The 21,147-nt window shown below is 38.2% G+C and overlaps 1 protein-coding gene across 3 annotated transcripts in view; it reads left to right on the top strand.

Annotated features, from left to right (window-relative positions):
• GPR89A (G protein-coupled receptor 89A) overlaps positions 1-21,147 on the top strand; it is a 44,568-nt gene that overhangs the window by 17,340 nt on the left and 6,081 nt on the right. For 2 of the 3 annotated variants that reach the window (XM_004380325.2, XM_023734846.1), the window contains exons 6-10: positions 7,514-7,634; positions 10,917-10,997; positions 15,958-16,067; positions 17,944-18,032; positions 18,977-19,069. In XM_004380325.2, the coding sequence (XP_004380382.1) occupies positions 7,514-7,634; positions 10,917-10,997; positions 15,958-16,067; positions 17,944-18,032; positions 18,977-19,069 (494 nt within the window). Of the gene's footprint in view, positions 1-7,513; positions 7,635-10,916; positions 10,998-15,957; positions 16,068-17,937; positions 18,033-18,976; positions 19,070-21,147 lie in introns of all 3 variants that reach the window. The other variant, XM_023734844.1, reaches the window with a different exon arrangement.

Raw genomic sequence — 21,147 nt, 5'->3', positions numbered from 1 at the left:
AGTTGTACTTTAGATGAAGGTTTACAGAACAAATAGTTTCTCATTAAACAGTTAGTACACATATTGTTTTATGACATGTCAACACTCTCCCTTCTTGACCTTGGGTTCCCTATTACCAGCTTTCCTGTTCCCTCCTGCATTCTAGTCCTTGGCCCTGGACTGTTGTGCCCCATTAGTCTCGTTTTGTTTTATGGGCCTGTCTAATGTTTGGCTGAAAGGTAAACCTCAGGAGTGACTTCATTACTGAGCTAAAAGGGTGTCTGGGGATCATACTCTCGGGGTTTCACTGGTCTCTGTCAGGCCAGTAAGTCTGGTCTTTTTTGGTGAGTTGGAATTTTGTTTTACATTTTTCTCCAGCTCTGTCCGGGACCCTCTGTTGTGATGCTGGTCAGAGCAGTCAGTGGTGGTAGCTGGACACCATCTAGTTGTGCTGGTCTCAGTCTGGTGGAGGCCATGGCAGTTGTCATCCATTAGTCCTTTGGACTAATCTTTCCCTTGTGTCTTGTTTTCTTCTTTCTCCCTTGGTCCTGAAGGGGTGAGACCAGCGGAATATCTCAGATGGCCGTTCACAGGCTTTTAAGACCCCAGACACTACTCACCAAGGTAGAATGTAGAACATTTTCTTTATAAACTATGTTATGCCAGTTGAGCTAGATGTTCCCTGAGACCATGGTCCCCACAGCCCTCTTGGCTGTAATCTTCATAGAAGCAGTTCACTGGGTCTTTCTTCCACAGACCTTCCGGGTGGGATTGAACTATCAACCTTTTAGCTTAGCAGCCAATCACACACGAACCGCTCGCACCACTAATAGATGAGCACAAACTGTTTGCGCCACTCAGGGGCTTTTGGCCGTCATTTAAAAAAAACCCATTGTGGTCAAGTCATTTCTGACTCATAATGACCCTATAGGACAGAGTAGAACTGCCCCATAGGGTTTCCAAGGCTGTAATCTTTGCAGAAGCTGAGTGCCACATCTTTCTCCCATGGAGCAGTGGATTAATTCGAACCGCCGACCTTTCGGTTAGCAGCCAAGTGCTTTAACTGCTACACCACCAGGGCTCCATTAGCCATCATTAGGAGATATTAATTGCTCCCACCTGGATGCACTTGTATCACCTATAAAGCAACTACTTGTTTCCCTTTCTTACTTTGTCACTAACCTATAAGCTATTTAAGGTCAGAAACTACATCTTAATTGTCTTTATATCCCTAGTCTCTAGCATGGAACCTGGCACATAACAAGTGCTTAATACATGTTTGTTAAATCAGTAAATGAAAAAAAAAATTTGAGTCTCTCTAAAATGTTAGATACATTCAAGAATTTAAGGCAAACATTACCTAATCATACTCTGAAACATTGTTTGTCTAATAATTTCTATTATTTTCTAATATGTCAGCATGCCCATGTCAGTGTAGGGAAAGATTTGGAGGAGAGAGACCCCTGATATTGCAGCTCTCATATAAACCTATTCCACATAAGCCCACAGAGACAGATTTGTCTGATGTTAGAAGTGAGGGAGAAGAGGATAAAGAACCCAGGCCAGAGGACCCACCTGAATGACCCCAGGGCTTCTGCCAATGATAGTGCAAGATCACATCCTGTCCTAAAACCTGACTTTGACACCTTTCTCCAGCTTTCTTCTGTGAGCAGTCAGCTCACATGACCAGCACAGCTAGGCCTTGCCAGAGGGGAGCTGAAGTCTATCACATCTATGGCACCTCACATCCATCTCCTTTTCTAAATTCTATGGGAATATTCTGAAGACGATGCTGAGGGGAAGAGATAGGGAGATAGTCTGAATTTTCGGCTTTCCTTTGCACTCTAATAAGTAGGTATTTGGATTTATGTATAAATGTTGTCATCTTAATTTATTTGATCCTCTAAAAGAAGTAAGTAGAAAGAGATATTTAGACAGTGGCTGAGGAGCAGGCCGGCTTACACTGCCTTCTTAGAGCTTTCCCAGGACTGTCCAGACAACCAGTGTGGTTTATTGTTGTGAAGACCACAAAGAACTATAAGACCCAATTCTTATCTATAATTTTTAAAAAGTCTGTAAATGTACTCCATGTGCAGTGCTTGACTGCACAAGGTTGAAGACATTCCATAGTGGGAAAGAGTAAGAGAGGCCAAGCATATAAGACTAGAAGGACTCTGTTTGAGCAGATGCACAAGGTAAGATAGTATTCTGCAAGTCATCTTATCCATTTGACCTTCCACGTATTAACTGGTAAACAGGAATAATGGAGTCCCTGAGTGGTGCAAACGGTTAAACATCTAATACTAGCCAAAAGGTTGGCAATTCAAACCCACCCAGCAGTGCCTCGGAGACAAGTCTGGCAATTTGCTTCTAAAATGTCACAGCCTTGAAAACCTTATGGAGCAGTTCTACTCTGCACACATGGATAGCTATGAGTCGAAGTCAACTCAACGGCAACCAACAACATTAACAAACAGAAATAATGATGACTGACCTTTACATCATAGAAATGCTGAAATTAAGTCAACGGTATCTACAAAGTAGTTTAAACCAGAAAAAAAGATATTTAATAAGAGCAACACCTTAAAGCAATAAAAGTAGGAGAGCATTTTCCCAGTTTTTTTAAATATTTAATAACCTTTATTAATCCCTTGGATTTTTTTATATTGGGTAATAATTATGAACTCACAGTTAACAAACATTTGTTGAACACCTTCTATGTGCCAGGCAGTAAGGAAAACAAAGATCAATAAGACATTATTCCTTCCTATAAAGAGAATGCAAATTCAAGAGATATTTGGAAAATAAAACCAACAGAATTTAGATGGGGATTGATTACTCTAGCATTCCACAGATATTTATTGCATACCTACTTTATATTAAGTGCTAAAGATCCAAAAACCAAACCCACTTCTGTCAAGTCAATTCTGGCACATAGTGACCCTGTAGGACAGAGTAGAACTACCCCATAGAGTTTCCAAGGCCATAGATCTTTATGGAAGCAAACTGCCACATCTTTCTCCTAGGGAGTGGCTGGTGGGTTCAAACTGCTGACCTTTTGGTCAGCAGCCAAGCACTTCACGACTGCTCCACCAGGGCTCCTCATGCTGAGGATACAACCATGAATAAAGCAAACTTGGTTTCTGCTGTCCTAAAGCTTATAGTTTGGTGAGGTGAGACTAGAAAATAAAGAGGTAGATATATAAATAGTTACCGATTGTGATCATTGTCATCAAGGAGCAAACAGTGTACTGTGATAGAGAATAATGCAGATAAAGATATCAAATTTAGTGCAAGTGGTTAGAGTCAACCTTTCTGAAGAAGTGATGCTCAATCTGAGATTTAAAGGACAAGACCAAAGAAAGACTCAACAAGAAAAAGAGACATCGTGTAAAACACTGAGGTAGAAAAGACCTTGGCATATTCAAGGGGGATAAGACAGGGAATGGAGACTAGGGGTGTAGTTTTGTTTTGTTTTGTTTTGTTTTTAATTTTGGTGGCTAGATAGTTGATGATATCATTTTCTAAGTAATGCAGAATAAGGAACAAGTTGAGGGGGAAGATAATTTCCGTTTGAGATATGCTGAATTTGAATTGCCTATGCACATCCAGGTGATGTTCAGTAGGTTCACAAGTAATTGGATACATAAGGAGCTTAGGAAAAAGCTATCAGTCCTCATGGTGATGACTCCAAGAATCTAAAAAATTAGAAATTGTCAGCTAAATACCATTAGATGAAGCTGGGGAAATGGGCAAGATCACCCAAGGAAACTGTATAGACTGAAATGAAAGAGAGAATTCTGGCCTGTGTGAGAAAAGGCCAAGAAAACACAATTAGAGAAGCAGAAGGGAAAACCTAGGGAAATGGTGTTGTGGAAGAAAGAAAGGAAAATAGTTTTAAACAGAAAGGGTTCAGTGCCGTAAATGATCAAGTAAAACAAAGATTGGAGAATGTTACTGACCATAGTGTAGTAATGGTTAAGAGCCCAGGCCCTGGAAATAGACTGTCTGGATTTGAATCCTGACTCTGCCACTTATTAGTTGTGTGGCCTTGACTAAGTTACTTAACCTCTGTGCCTCAGTTTCCTCATCTGTAAATGGAGTTTTCAATAATATCTACCTCATAAAGTTGTTAAGAGTAAATGAGTTAATACTTAAAACAGTGCCTGGTACATAATAGGTGCTTAATAAATGTTAACTATTAGATTGCCATTACTATTAATAGTGAAAGCAATTTCATTCAGTATGTAAGAGTGGGATAAAAGCTGGATCGCAGCCAGTTGAAGAATGAATGGGAGGTGAGGTAGAGGTGACAGTAAGTGTAAACTTCTTTCAAGAAGCTTGTCTATGGAAGGGGAAATAGAAAGGGACTGGTAACTAGAGATACACTCAAGGCCTAAGGACAGACTTTTTCTTGGGAAAAATACTTGAAACTGAAGGAATGAATAAGCAAAGAAGGAAAGATTGAAGATACAAGAAAGAGAAAACAGGTGATGGTGCAAGATTCTGGAGGAAATGGAAGGGGAATAAGATCAAAAGCACAAGTAGAGAAATCTGAGGCAGACAAGTTAGAAGGATGATTGCAGATGTAAATATTTATAGGTAGAGTGAAGGTAGTTTATGCCTAAAACCTTATTTCTTACATAAGAAGAGTACTTGCTAAGGACAAACCAAACCAACTCATTGCCCTCAAGTCCATTCCAATTCATAGTGACCCTATAGAACAGAGTAGAACTGCCCCATAGGATTTCCAAGGCTGTAATCTTTACGGAAGCAGACTACAGAACAGTTGGTAGGTTTGAACCACTGAACTTTCGGTTAACAGCTTTAACTATTGCACCACCAGCCTCCTCAAGGACAAGGGTGGGAAAAAGGACTTTACAGAGTAGCTGCTGAGGAGGACGAGGAGAGATGTCTGACCAAGGGCAAGAGAAGAATTACTCAGTAGTATTGTTAGCTCTGCTAAGACTGGAAACCATAAATCTATAATGGTGCCAATATCATAATGCATTTTAACAGTTTTAGGCAGCTCAGGCGTGGGCACAGGGAAGGTAGGGTATTAGACTGTTCCAGGGTTGGGGCTTTGCAGGATGAGTGCTTCAGAAGGAAGAGAGTAGGGAACTGAGAGTACTGGTGACCGAAGTTGAAATAAGCAAACCTAGAGTCCAAGCTAGGTAAAAAAGGAAATGGAAGCTAGGAGAAACAAAAAATTGGGACTGGAGGTGCAGTGAGCTCTAAAACAGGCGTAATGGAAATAAAAGAGCAAGAGAACTCCAAGACTGGGAGGGGTGGGGGGGAGAGTATCAGAAATAGAATATTGGAATTTTCCATTTCAAAGCTGACAGAATGCCTAAATGGTAGCTCTGCTGTTAAGCCATAGGAGAGGATGGCTGAAGTTGATTATATCCTGGAAAATAGGAAGTAGAAACAAATCTCGTTTTTCCTGTGAGTCTGTCTTAGTTAACTAGTGCTCCTACAACACTAATACCACCAGAGAATGGCTTTAACAAACTGAAGTTTATTCTCTCACAGTCTAGGAGACTAGAAGTCCAAATTCAGGGCACCAGCTCCTAGAAAATGCTTTCTGTCTCTGTCAGCTCTGGGAGAAGGTCCTTGTCATCAATCTTCTCCTGATCTAGGAGCTTCTCAGAGCAAAGACCCCAGGTCCAAAGGATGTGCTGTCTTCCTGGTTCATTCTTGGTGGTGGGAGGTCCCCATCCCAAGTTTCAGAATCCCATTTCTTCCCAATCAATGCCCTCACTTTTACTTCAGACACCACTCAGTGTTGGGAATTGAGTTGGCATTGTAATTCAGCCACTCTAATGATAAGACTCTGGGTTTGGTTTTCAGCAATATCAGTTCTGTAACTACAAGAAATAAGGCTTTCTTTTAAGGCACTAGTGGAAACTTTGAGGTTGTTTATGCAGCACTTCAGCTTGGACTCTGAAGCCCTGAGCTCATCTCTTTCACCACTTTGTTTAGCAAAAGTAGGACCAACCAGCCAGCTTCCTTATACTTCTCATTATAACAAAACTATAGAAAGGTATCAAACATTCAGTCACCCAGAGCCTTGCCTTTCACCAATACCTGATCTGTTGGTGGTGATACTTTGCGTATTTCAATTGCCACCTCACACCATGGACTAGCAGTGCCCTCTTTACTACTAGAAGCAGAGTCATCAACATCTTTAAGACTAACCAGACTTGAGAACCAATTTAGAAAACTCGTCCTTACAATTTTGTTTCTCTAGAACCACTCTTGGTACCAAATGTCTTAGGCTGGATTCTCTAGAGAAGCAAAACCAGTAACACGTATAAATATATACAGAGAGAGATTTATATCAAGGAAATGGCTCACGCAGTTGTAGAGGCTGGAACATCCCAAGTCCGTGGGTCAGTATAGAGGCGTCTCCTGATTCATGATAGCCACAGGGGTTGGCGAACGCAAGATCTGCAGGTCAGACAGCAGGGCTTTTGCTCTCGCCTGATCCTGCAGCTGGCTCCTGTTCGTCTGACCTCCGGTTCTTGGGACTTCAGCTAGCACTTTACCTGCTGTCTTGCCTGCCAGTCTTGGGATTCGTCGATCTTCGCAGCCTGTGAGCAGGAGCCCTGCTCTCTGACTTGCCAATCTTGAGTTTGCCAGCCCCTGCGGCTACATGAATCGGGAGCAAGCCTCTATACTGACCCACAAACTGAGGATATTCCAGCCTCTACAATCATGTGAGCCATTTCCTTGATATAAGTCTCTCTCTGTATATATATTTATAGGCTTTACTGGTTTTTCTTCTCTAGAGAACCCAGCCTAAGACAGACTCCAAACTCCCTGAGTTATTAATTATTGCTTTCTCTCATTTATCCCAAGTACATCAATGGCAGCATTTATTTCAACTACTGAGTTGATTTTCAGCATTCTCAAATGATAGGGAATATATGCATAATTAGAATACAACTGATCATCTAAAACTCATATTTTTGCCTTTAGATTAATCATTCACTTATAAATTCTGCCCACTTATTAGTTGCATTATATGTTTATTGATACAAAAATATTACAGCGTAAACTAAGGTGCTTATGACCTAAGGGGGGAGATGTATATATCAAAGATAACTAAAACGCATAGTATAAAAGTATAAAATATACTTATTTTATACTATGTATATTTTAAATATGCTGTTTATACTTTTCCAGCAGATTTACATTCCTAAATTTTTTTTGCCAAAGCTTTTATTAACAGTGCTTTGCTTTGTTACAGTTCACACTACCTAGATCAATCAATAAATGTCAATTATGATTATTGTTATTATTATTATTTTACTATTAATAATAGAGATGACTCTGAAACATGGGATAACAGAAAAATCAATAGACTTCTATATATTTATTATATAAAATCTACTCATTAATAATTAAAAGTTGGCTCGTACGAGCTAGTTAAATGTAATTGTCGATGGTTTCAGTCACGTTTCCTTTTGCAGTACAGATGAAAACCAGTTTGTCTGTATTACCTAACATTAATGTGCTTTGATGTTTTCAGGGATCTTGTCCATAGAACAGCTCATCAGCCGAGTAGGTGTGATAGGCGTGACTCTCATGGCTCTTCTTTCTGGATTTGGTGCTGTCAACTGCCCTTATACTTACATGTCCTACTTCCTCAGGTAATGAGAACTTTGTGTCTTTGCTTCCTATTCCTTCTTAAATACATATGTCATATCATCATTATCAATACTTAAATATTAGATCTATGATACTACATTTTTATTCTTCTCTTCCTCTGACCCTATGGCCATTGACCTGGGCGTCTTTCTAAGTAAGTCTTATCACTTATATTGCTTGCCCTTGTTATTTGTCCTACATTTGTTTATTTTTTAAATAGAAAATTTCAATCCAAATCCCCCCTCCCAACACACACACACCGTTCTAGTAGACAACAGTGTGAACTAATCCCAACTTCAGCAAATCACTTCCTCCCAAAAGTAGTACAATAGGAGATAATACCAAGTTAAAAGTGTGCTTAAACAACATGAAAAATGTAATCAGTGTCACTGACTAATACATGTAAAAATTGTTGAACTGGCAAATGTTTTGTTATGTATATTTTTACCACAATAAAAAACAAATAGTAAAAAAAAAAAAGTATGCTTAAGCACACATCCTAAATGTCACTGGATCAAAGCTAAGAAAGACCATTAGAGAGTGAAGTACCTTCTATTGCCCTGAGACCCCAGAAATATTAAGTATAAGAAATGAGAACAAAGGCATTTTAGCTTATTATAGTCATTTTAATACTCTTTAAAAAAGACAGACTACATCTGTGGAAAGAGACAATGGAAAAGCTCAATATCATCAGTCAAAATAAGGCCAGGGGCCAAACTGCAGAACAGACCATCAATTGCTCATATGCAAGTTCAAATTGAAGCTGAAGAAAATTAAAACAAGTCCACGAGAACCAAAATACTGCCTTGAGTATATCCCACCTGAATTTGGAGACTATCTCAAGAATAAATTTGATGCATTGAACACTGATACCTAAAGACCAGACGAGTTGTGGGATGACATCAAGGACATCATACATGAAGAAATGAAAAGGTCATTGAAAAGACAGGAAAGACCTGACAGAGACTGGAGAAACCCCGAGATTATGGCCCCTGGACACCTTTTTAGCTCAGTAATTAAGTAACTCCTGAGGCTCACCCTTTAGCCAAAAATTAGACAGGACCATAAAACAAAATGAGACTAAAGGAGCAGACAAGCCCAGGGACAAGGACTAGAAGGCAGGAGGGGACAGGAAAGTTGGTAATAAGGAACCCAAGGTCGAGAAGGGAGAGTGTTGACATGTCGTAGGGTTGTTAACCAATGTCATAAAACAATATGTGTACTAACTGTTTAATGAGAAGCTAGTTCTGTAAACCTTCATCTAAAGTACAATTAAAAAAATAAAAGACCAGAAAGAAGGAAAAGACCAAAATGGATGTCAGAAGAGACTCTGAAACTTGGACATAGAGTAGCTAAAGTGAATGGAAGTAATGATAAAGTAAAAGAGCTGAACAGAAGACTTCAAAGGGCGACTCAAGAAAACAAAGTAAAGTATTATAAAGAAATGTACAAAGACCTGGAGTTAGAAAACCAAACAGTCAGAACATGCTCGGCATTTCTCAAGCTGAAAGAACTGAAGAAAAAATTCAAGCCTCGAGTTGCAGTTTTGAAGGATTCTATGGGGAAAATATTGAACAATGCAGGAAACATCAGAAGAAGATAGAAGGAATACACAGAGTCAGTTTTACCAAAAAGAACTGGTCAATGTTCAACCATTTCAGGAGGTAGCATATGATCAAGAACTGATGGTGTTGAAGGAAGAAGTCCAAGCTACCCTGAAGGCATTGGTGAAAAACAAGGCTCCAGGAATTGACAGAATACCAATTGAGATGTTTCAACAAATAGATGCAGTGCTGGAGGTGCTCACTTGTCTATGCCAAGAAATTTGGAAGACAGCTACCTGGCCCTCCATATTTGTGCTCATTCCAAAGAAAGGTAATCTAACAGAATGTAGATATTATCAAACAATATCGTTAATATCACACACAAGTAAAATTTCGCTGAAAATCACTCAAAAGTAGTTGCAGCAATACATCAACAGGGAACTCCCAGATATTTAAGCCAGATTCAAGAGAGGATGTGAAATGAGAGATGTCATCGCTGATGTCAGATGAATCTTGTCTGAAAGCAGAGAATACCAGAAAGATGTTTATTTGTGTTTTATTGACTATGCAAAGGCATTCACCTGTGTGGATCATAACAAATTATGGAAAACATTAGGAAGAATGAAAATTTCAAAACACTTAATTGTGCTCATACGGAACCTGTACATAGAATAAGAGTCAGTCGTTCAAACAAAGCAAGGAGATACTGCGTGGTTTAAAATCAGGAAAGGTGTGTGTCAGGGTTGTATCCTCACACCATATTTATTCAGTCTGTGCGCTGAGCAGGTAATCCTAGAAGCTGGACTATATGAAGAAGAACATGGCATCAGGATTGGTGGAGACTCATTAACAACCTGCATTATGCAGATAACACAACCTTGCTTTGCTGAAAGTGAAGAGGACTTGAATCACTTACTGATGAAGATCAAAGACTACAGCCTTCAGTGTGGATTACACCTCAACATAAAGAAAACAAAAATCCTCACAACTGGACCAACGAGCAACATCATGATAAACAGAAAATATTGAAGTTGTCAAGAATTTTATTTTACTTGAATCCACAATCAATGCCCATGGAAGCAGCAGTCAAGCAATCAAAAGATACACTGCATTGGGCAAATCTGCTGCAAGAGACCTCTTTAAAGTGTTAAAAAAAAAACAAAGATGTCACCTTGAGGACTAAAGTGCGCTTGACCCAACCCATGGTATTTTCAGTCACCTCATATGCATGTGAAAGCTGAACAACGAATAAGGAAGACCGAAGAAGAATTGATGCCTTTGAATTATGGTGTTGGCAAATAATATTGAATATACCATGGTCTACCAAAAGAACATACAAGTCTGTCTTGGAAGAAGTACTGCCAGAGTGCTCCTCGGAAGCGAAGATGAGACTTCATCTCACGTACTTTGGACATGTTATCAGGAGTGCCTGGTCCCTGGAGAAGGACATCATGCTTGATAAAGTAGAGAGTCAGTGAAAAAGAGGAGGACTCTCGATGAGATGGATTGACACAGTGGCTGCAACAATGAGCTCAAACACAGAAATGATTATGACGATGGCACAGGATCGGGCAATGTTTTGTTCTGTTTTGCACAGACTCGATGGCACCTAAAACAACAAAAAAGACAGACCCTTGAATGACTGGGTAACAGTTGAGGTTTATGCATCATTCCATATGCCTTGCATTATGCTTAAGGGTGGGACCCTAACACATTGCTAACAGTTTATGCTTTTTATAGGAATGTGACTGACACAGATATTCTAGCCCTGGAACGGCGACTGCTCCAAACTATGGATATGATCATAAGCAAAAAGAAAAGGTAAGATAACAGCACATTAAAAAACTTGTACTCTGTTACAAGTTCAGCATGACAATATGTCTATGAATTGGTGCTGGCAGGGAATTTCATCTTTCTCATTTTTATTGTACAGTACTGTCAGAGATTTAGTGTATGAAAGAAAGTTTTCAAATTCAGCCTGATTTCCCGAATTTAGATATTTTTCTTTAGATAAACTGTTAGAATAACTTTTATATTTGAAGATATTCTATACTGTTTTTAAAGTTTACTGTCCTGCATTTTTACAAACCTTTTTCATGTCTGACTTAGATCTTTTAAACTTCCTTTTCTTCAGCTTCTAAAGAAATCCTTCAAGGCTTCTGAAGAAATCCTTCAAGTCTTCTAATTATTGGTGGTTTATTATTTAAAAAGTACTTTTTTGATGTATGTTTTTAAAGTGCAATTTCATAGCAATCTGTCGATCTATAGATCACACCGTCTGGGATCAGACTATCTAAATTTAAGTCCCTGGTCTACTACTTACACTATTACCTTGTGCTAGTTACTTAATCTCTTTGTGCCTTGGTTTCCTTATCTCTAATGTGGAGATAATAATAATGAGTTAAGACGTGTAGAGTCTTAGAACAGTAAATAATACATTGCTAAGGACAAATACTGAATTTAATAATCTCTGCAAGACGATCATCGTTGGCTTTAATGCTTTGCTTTCATTTATTTATTCACTTAATAGTTATAGAAAGCCTAGTTTATGCCAGGCAATGTACTAGATTCTAGAGATAGAACGATAAGCAAGATAATTAAGTACTGCCTTCAAAAAGCTTAGTCTATTGTCTTTTGTCTATTGTCTCTTAATGGTAACATAGAGGCTTTGAATGTCATAAGTGTTTTTGAATTTTATATTTTTTTCTTCAACACTTTGCTATAGTATAACCCATAGTCAAGTCAAAGATGCCTTAATGTGAGAGATAATATTATACATTTCAATAATAAAGGGGACCCAGATTCACCAACTAATTATTTTTCACTATTTCTATGAGACTTTACTTAGGGGTTAGAAGTAGACACATATTTGTGTACATTTATTTACTTACATATATTTTGTTTACAGACATTCTATGCAGTCCATTTACATAAATGTATATGAATGCAAATTTATTAAACAAATAATAAGAGCAAGATTATTCAGTATTGAAAGATACTTCTATAGGAACACTACTATTTCGATTCCCAAGATCATTCTACCTTGGGGTTAGGGGTAGGAGGGAAGCAGACTATGCAGTGGCAACACAAGGGATCCATGTAGTGATACATTTCTTTTATCCACATAAAGAGATGAATATATTCTGGTGAATATGTAAAGGTGGAGTCATGACCCTTGTCAAGTGTGGATGTGCAGTTTTAAGCCATTTAATCACTAGTCATGGTTAGGAATTAGCTCTGATCTACACCCACTAGAGTCCATTACCAGTGTAGACCTTGTCTAGTCAGGATCAGGGATGGTTTGTGGTCCTGCAATAGGTGTTATGAGTTTGAGTCGCCCTCAGAAGAGTTAGCCTCCCAACTTGACCTCATTATAATTAGCACAGTCCTTTACCCAGTGGAACTAACAGGGCAGATCAGACAGCTAACATGACAGCACTTGGGCCCTGGGGCTCATATAGTGCCTTGCTATTTACCACAATATAGAAAAACTGTTTCTGCAAACATTGATCGCTGGGGAGGTGTAGTGACCAGAAAACCATCTTGTAAGTTAACAGTAGAGGGCCATAGTAGGATGCAAGAAAAATAACATCTATTATGTACAAAAAAGTTAATGGTTGAAAATGGAGGGAGACAAAGAGGTAAAATATCTTCTCATTTGGAACACTGAATAGAAAATGAGTTTATAGTAGTTGGAAAACATTTATCAGAAACCGAGTTCAGTTAGTGTGAACATGCTGCATTAGTGATCAAAGCCTTTCAGTTTTTTTCAAGTTGAAAGGATTAAGTGACCTATTGTTTTGTTTTGTTTTTCTGTTGACTTAGATATTAAAGCCTTGGTTTTAGTAACCTATGACATAGGCTAAAATATAATCTCTAGTCACAAACAATATTAGTACCATTTTAAGATTGTGGTTTTGTGCAACTATGCCATGGTATAATGCAAAGAACTTGAAGTAAAAAAATCAGTTTACAAACACATCATTATTAGCCATTAGGGAAATGGCAAATTAAAACCACGGTAAGACACCACTACACGTGTATCAGAATGGCTAAAATAAAAATTAGTGACAACTCACCAAATGCTGGTAAGGATGCAGAGAAGCTAAACACATACATTGCTAGTGGGAATGTAAAATGGTACAGCAACTCTAGAACACAGTTGAGCAATTTTTTTAAAAAAAACTGAACATGCAGCTACCACACAACACAGCAATTGTACTCCTGGGCATTCATCCCAGAGAAAGGAAGACTTACCTTTACACAAAAACTTGTAGTATCCAAAAACTAGAAACAACCCAGATGTCCTTCAATGGGTGATTGGTTAAACAAACTGTGGCACATCCATACCATGGAACACTGCTCAGCAATAAAAAGGAATGTACTATATTAATACAACAACCTACATGAATCTCCAGAATATTATGCTGAATGAAAAAAAAGAGTAAATCTACAAATGTTACATACTATATGATTCTATTTACATACATTTTTGAAATGACAACATTATAGAAATGGAGAACAGATTAGTGGTTGCCAGGGATTAAGCAGGGATTGGGGGTAGGAGGGAAGCAGGCTATACAAAGGCAACACAAGGGATCCATGTAGTGATGGAAATGTTCTGTATCTTGACTGTATCAATGTCATTATCCTGGTTGTGATACTGTACCATAGTTTTGCTGGGTAAAGGTACATTATAGCACTCTTTTTTTCTTACAATTGCATATGAAGCTACAGCTATCTAAAAGCAAAAAGTTTGATTAAAAATAAAAGTAATAACTGATTTCCCATCAGCAACAACAGAAAACAGTAGAATGACGCATTAAACCACAGACATTTTTCAGCCTCTTCAATTTCAAAACTACCACCAAACTTCAGCCAAGTGCAAATGTTTTACCATATTATGAATTTTTAAATGTCATTTAGCTATTAACAAATAGGTAATTTCTTGTAGCGGACCATTCTTATTATAAAGAGGCAGTAGTGATGATCATGATTGTGGCAGAAGTGGTGATAGTAAAGATAAAGATGAAAGTGATCTACGTCTATAGTACTTCCTATTGTTTTATTCCTTTTCACTACATCTCAGAAAGTTTGATCTTGTTACTTTCTTCTGAAATATATGAATATTTCTTTTTCATCTGCAGCTTACTCATTAAGAGCAAAATTGGTTTAGAATTAAGTTATAAAATTAAAAGTGAAAGTGAATAAAACAAAGCCACACTTTTCTGTATGCAGCCAGCTTTCACTTCTACTAGCTAGTGTACCTTTCTGCCTGTTTGGGGCCATGGATGGTGCAGTGTCAGTCACCTTTCCATAGTCAACCAGTTCCACTCCACAGCCAGTCACATTGTAGACATTGAAACTAAAGACAATAAAAAATGAGCTTCTCTGCTCCCTCTCTCCCAACTGCCTCTTCTATCATCCAGCATAGTAAACTGAAATTAACTGTTAAATGGGTGGTACAAATCCTCTTCCTTCTTCATATACCTGTTCCAGCTTTCTCAACTGTGAAAACAGGAAACTAAGGGTGACTGAGTCTTGCCAAGTCAAAACCTCCATAGTTCTGAGCCCCTTGGCTGTTTATTACATCTTCCCAAAATGCTGAGTTACAGTGAATGCATAGATAGAGGAAGAGGCAGAAAAGGGCTAAAACTTGGAGCTATGTTCCATTCACTCAGTGTCTGGGCAAAGGTCATTTTAAGAAGGAAGCAGTTACTGACACTCCTTAACAGTCTTTCTTGTTAATATCATTTTAGTCAGTGGTTTAAAGAATTTAGCCTGCAGAAATACCATTTAGTATTTAGTACTATGGGTAGTATTTGTATTGTCTCAGCCATAAATGCCAAAGCTGCTGCTTCCTCCTCATCACTTCTATCTCTTGTCACCCAAAAATATCCACCTTGAGTTACCAGATCTCAAAAGGGACTAGAAATGGTAGGCACACATTAATTTTTTTCTTTAGTCCTGCTACCCTATTTTATTAGACCCATCCTGGTTTATTTTAGACCTGTAGGTCTTTTAATACCCATTAAACTCTTCAAGTAATCATTAATATACCAGTAATCTTACTTTCCTCACAAGTACCCTGTTCTTAATACCTGTGTGGTGGGCTAGAACTTGCTACAGCTACCACTGTGGCAGTGGGTCGTCTACGGACTGAGAGGACAAGAGGGAGAAGTGCTAGGTTTCCTGTTGATCTATGTAGTAGTGGGACAGATCACAGTGGGTGAGGAGGTTTGAAGACTACTGCTTTAGAAGAGGCCAAGTTTATGTGGTTTTGCTTTTGAAAGGGAATGAAGGAAACATTTCTTGTGTTCCTACTATGTACCTGGTCTTACTTTGTACCTGGTCCTTTAGCTGGTTGTGTTAGCTATTTTATTTTATCCTCAAATTATAATAAATATTAATATATGTATAGCACTTCGTAGTTGACATCATGAATTCTTATACATTATCTCATGGATCTTCACAACCATCCAGAGATGAAGAAATGAAAACTCTGAAGTAAATAATAATAATAAAACTGAAGTCTCACAGCTTCTAAGTGGCAGAGCCAGTCCTCAGATTTATTACTGCAAATCCTGTACCCCTTCACCTGGGCCAGATTGCTTCTGAGAGTGTGTAGTTTCCCCTCAGTTGTGAAAAACTGGAACTCCAGAATCAACATTCTTCCCTGAACAGCTCAGCAAATGGGAGGGGCAGTTGTGACACTGGGAAGTGGGTAAGACTGGACTGTGAGAGTCATGTTTCCTTGCTGAGGTTTTATATTTTCTTTCAGGATGGCAATGGCACGGAGAACTATGTTCCAGAAAGGGGAGGTACATAACAGACCATCAGGATTCTGGGAAATGATAAAGAGTGTTGCCACTTCAGCTCCAGGAAGTGAAAGTATCCTTTATCCTTCTGCTTGATTGTTCTTTTTCTCAACTCTGGACCAAGCGAAGAAGTAGTATTGAGATGGTCCCTTTTAAGGTGCCTGACTACATCAGAGCCCAAGCTGGCCAGGGCTAGGCTTAGAAAATGCAATGTGTACAGAGTCATCATCTTTCCAACACCCACGTAAGATCATAAAAGCATTGTCTTTGAGCTGGAGGGGTCCTTAAAAATCAGTCTTTCCATTTTACAGATGAGAAAATAGACCCAGAGAGGTTAGGTCACACAGTGGTTTGAGGCAAAGCTAGGACCAGAACTGTGGTCTCCTCGTCATAGTTCTTTCCACTACACTGTTAAATTTCCCAACTCTGAAAAAAATCACACAAAACATGATGGCTCCCTAAAATGGACCATCTGTATAAGGGACGGTAAGGGCCCTTTTCTAAACAATCAGCTCTGCTTCTCCAGTGACTTTTTGGTTTGAAGAATCAAGGAGAGTGGGTTAATGGATTATTCCTGGCCCAGCTAGTTACAGTGTTAAACTAATTCCCAAATTGGGTGACCAAATCTCTATGTGGCTGCCAGGCTATTAGTTCAAAACCTTGGGAGACTAGGCATGAGATAGCATGCTCCTGCTTCCTTCCCAGCCTGGGGAAATACAAGTTCCTTTTTGCTTCATTGGAAGAGGAGAAGGATGTATTCTTGCTTTAAATTAGGATCTGTACCTTCTGGTTTCAAATGCAGATACAAATAAGACCAAGGAAAGGCAGGATGGACATGGCCAAGGAAGAAGGACTAATTTAGATTCATTTAATCAAGAAACATTTATTTCACGTCTCTTATTTCCAGGCAGGGTGCTAAGTGATAAAATGATCAATAGAGTATAGCCTGTGTCCCCAAAGCCCCAAGGAGCTCACCATCTAATCATGGGAGAGACAGCAATGTTATGTTTGGTGGCCTAGAACATGCCAATAGCAGCCACAGCTGAGGAGGAACTGAACGCACTTGCTAATTTGGGTAATAGTGGCAAAAGTCAGAGAGAAGAAGAGGGAGGAGTTGGATTAAAGTCAATACTTCCATTTTAGAAGGTACCATCTATACTATTTTTATTAAATTGGGATTATGAGGATTTTATTAAATCCATAAAAGCTGAAAGTTTAGGCTATTTTAGTGAAGATAGGTAGTGTCAGAATTATTTAACCTTTCTGAGCTGCTGTTTCCTAAATAGGGGTAATAATAATACTCACTGAGTTTTTGGAAAGTAGTATAGTGTAATGGAAAGAGCAGACCTTGGAATAAGGCAGATCTGACTTTGCATCCACACCTAGTAGCTGTGTGACTTTGAGCAAGTGGTTTAACTCTCTGAGCTTCACTTTCCTTATCTGCAAAATGGATAATAACACCTATCTCATGGGTTGTTTTGAGAATTAAAGAAGATAACACCTATAAAGAATTAAAGAAAGTACTGTCTATAAAGCCCAGCCCATGTTAGGACTCAGTAAATATTAATTTCCTTTCTTAACATTGTATTTATTCAGATAATATAGGAGAAAACTATGCTAAATTATAGGTATTATTATTACTATGTATGTAGGTAAATGTTTTGAGATTTCTAAGATTATATCTGACTTAATCTGAGCCACTTGAACTGGTAAGAAATTGAGTGATAGGTGTTTGATGGTGATTCTTTTAGTTGAGACACTTTTACACATCTGTATTGGGAGGCTGGGAAGATCGCTGTGAAGTACCACTGCTGGCTGTAGAACAGGAAATTGAAAATATAGGCAGTTCCTGGGATCCACTATAGGAGAAACCAAAAGCATTTGCTTTCTTCATTGCTATTTCTTGAAACTTCTGTGTGATTTAAACCTTGATGTCCATTCTGTGCCAGATCTTACTCTTATTCAACAGGAAGTGGATGCTTTGGAAGAACTAAGCAGGCAGCTCTTTCTGGAAACAGCTGATCTATATGCTACCAAGGTACAGAGCAAGGAAACTGAAGTGTAGTTTTTACCAACATGGTTGAGAGAGAACAAGACTAAATGGCTTTTTAATGTCCTCCTAACATCCAAGCATTTCAAGAGACACTGCATAGCTTCAGTATCTTCCAGGAAGCATTAGGGATGAAGGGTCTGCACACTTCATGACATTGCTTCAACCACTAGCAAAATCCATAATGAAGCACCTCTAATGATAGAAATTGAGAGTTGAGGCTTTTCAACATCTAGAAGGTGACACACAGAACTTCCTACTCACATGAGGTAAAGATGTTAGCTCCTCTGAATCCTTTTTATTCCTGGACAAGTTAGTAATATTATAAGAGCAATAGACACCTGTCTGCCATGGTCCAGCCCTATTTTAAAGGATCCAGATCAAGAAATAACTTACTGAGGGAAATAACTCTTGTATTTACACCTAAAATGCAGTATAATTTAAAATGCAATATAAACTTAAGCTAAGGTTGCAAACTCTTTAAATCTTTTTTGAGGATAACTTCATACAGGTGACAGCATAGGATGGAATAACAGCATAGGCTTTGGAGTCAGATAGATACGTGCCTAAATCCCCCTACTCACCAGCTGTGTGACGTTGGGCAGATTATTTAAACTCTCTGAGCCTCATTTTTCTTATCTGTAAAATTAAGGTAATAAAACATATAAGGGTTGTTGTGAGGGTTAAAGTAGATAATGCACGTAAGGTGTTTATCCCAGTCTGGCTTAAAGTAAACCTTGAATAAATGTTGGCCACTACTACTACTGGATTATTTTTTTTTTTTACTAGTATTTTAATATTATTATCATGTGTTGTTTTTTGACTAGTGATATTAGCCTGAAAAGTGATTCATAGAGGCAGAAATACTTCCGTTGAATATAAATTTACATTTTGCTGAGACCAACTATGTTTTTGTGTTTGTTTTCCCTCAGGAGAGAATAGAATACTCCAAAACTTTCAAGGGGAAATACTTTAATTTTCTGGGTTACTTTTTCTCTATTTACTGTGTTTGGAAAATTTTCATGGTAAGTGTGTTTTTTTTTGACTGTCAGGGTTTAAATGATTTTTCCTGTTAGAGCCAGAGAGAGTTTATTGATAGAGTTTATTGATATATTGAACTAAATTCCAAATACAATTGAGTCAACAGGCAGTGTGATCTTTCATGTCTCAGAGCCTCACTCTTTTTCCCTCTCCTTTTTAGATAACCTAGAAAAGGGAAGTTGCATTTTTCTTCTGTCAGAAGTCATTAGTAAGGTCTTAGTTTATGAAATCTATAAAATGAATGTAAAAGTTTATTTTATACTCTGCTTTCTATATTATCCTTGAGTACATGACTATATGTAGCCTCAACTCTACCTGCAGCTCAGAACAGAAACTACTTTTTAATAACATATATACCTAAAAATTGAATTGACTCAACAGCAACAGGTTTGGGTTTTGTATACCTAAAATACAGTACAAAATAAATTCTAAAATGTATTTCCATAGATAAATTCTTCTTCTGTGCTTATAGCTGTTATTCTCTTGTGACTCTCCCTTAATGTTTTATTCTTTATGTGCATTTTATCTACATTATTTGTCTTCTGACTCGTCTACAGGTATCAATGGATTTCAACATAATTATAGAAAAGGCTGGTTGTCTTTCTGGTTTGGTCAACTTTTCTACTAGGGCTATGTTTGCACAGGAAAGGAGCTTTGTCAGCTTGTTGATTTTTTTTTTTTTAATTGTACTTTAGATGAAAACTTATATAACAAACGACCTTCTCAAACGATTAGTACACATATTGTTTTGTGACACTGATTACCAACCCCAGGACATGTCAACACTCTCCCTTCTCAATCTTGGGTTCCCTATTACCAGCTTTTCTGTCCCCTCCTGCCTTCTAGTCCTTGCCCCTGAGCTAGTGTGCCCCTTCAGCCTCGTTTTGTTTAATGGGCCTGTGTAATCTTTGGCTGAAGGGTGGACCTCAGGAGTGACTTCATTACTGTGCTGAAAGGGTGTCGGGGGCCATACTCTAGGGATTTCTTCAGTGTCTGTCAGACCAGTAAGTCTGATCTTTGTTTGTGAGTTAGAATTTTGTTCTATAGTTTTCTCCAGCTCTGTCCAGGACCCTCTATTGTGATCCCTGTCAGAGCAGTCAGTGATGGTAGCTGGGCACCATCTAGTTGTGCTGGACTCAGTCTGGTGTAGGCTGTGGTAGTTGTTAGTTGATTTTGATCAGTGTATATAAATGAGACATTTTATGTTTAATGAATCTGATGTTATAATAAATTGATGTCAATACCCACTCAGATGACATTTTTAAATCTTGGATCATTCAGTGGGAGAGGATGAATGAAAACAGTGAGTTCAGTCAGCCAAGCTACTAAAGGTTTTTCCTGAGATTCAGTCTTTAGGGGAACATACCATTTTTTTTTTTTAACAGCTTTACTGAGGTATAATTGACGTACGATAAACTGCGCATGTTTAAAGTTTGCAATTTAGTAAGTTTTGACACATGTATATACCTGTGCAACAACCATCACCACAATCAAGATAGTGAACTTATCCATCACTTCCAAATGTTTTCTCTTGCCTTTTTGTAATGACTTTCTTGCACCCTCAGTTCCCAGGCAACCACTGATACACTTTCTATCATAATACATTAGTTGATATTTTCTAGATTTTATATAAATGGAATCAGTCATACAGTGTGTACTCTTTTTCTGTCTGGCTTCTTTTACTCAGCATAATTGAGTTTCATCCATGTTATTGTCTGTATCTGTAGTTTATTCCTTTTTATTGCTGAGTAGTATTTCATTGTATGGATATACCACAATTTGTTTATCCATTTACCTGTTGATGGGCATTTGAGTTGTTTCCAGTTTGGGTATATTACAAATAAAGCTGTTATGAACATTTGTGTACAAGTCTCTGTATGGACATATGCTGTATTTTTTCTTGGGTAAGCACTTAGGAGTGGAATAGCTGGATCATATGGTAGATGTATATTTAACTTTTGAAGAAACAGCCAAACTCTTTTCCAAAGAGGTTGTACTGTTTCCACCTGCAGTGTATGAGAGGTGCCATTGCCTCACATCCTCACCAACACTTGTATGGTCA

The sequence above is a fragment of the Trichechus manatus genome, unplaced genomic scaffold (assembly GCF_000243295.1).
Source record: "Trichechus manatus latirostris isolate Lorelei unplaced genomic scaffold, TriManLat1.0 scaffold00073, whole genome shotgun sequence".
Taxonomy (NCBI): Eukaryota; Metazoa; Chordata; class Mammalia; order Sirenia; family Trichechidae; genus Trichechus; species Trichechus manatus.
The sequence above is the reverse complement of the archived record's forward strand: the minus strand, read 5'-3'. Positions and strand labels throughout refer to the sequence as shown.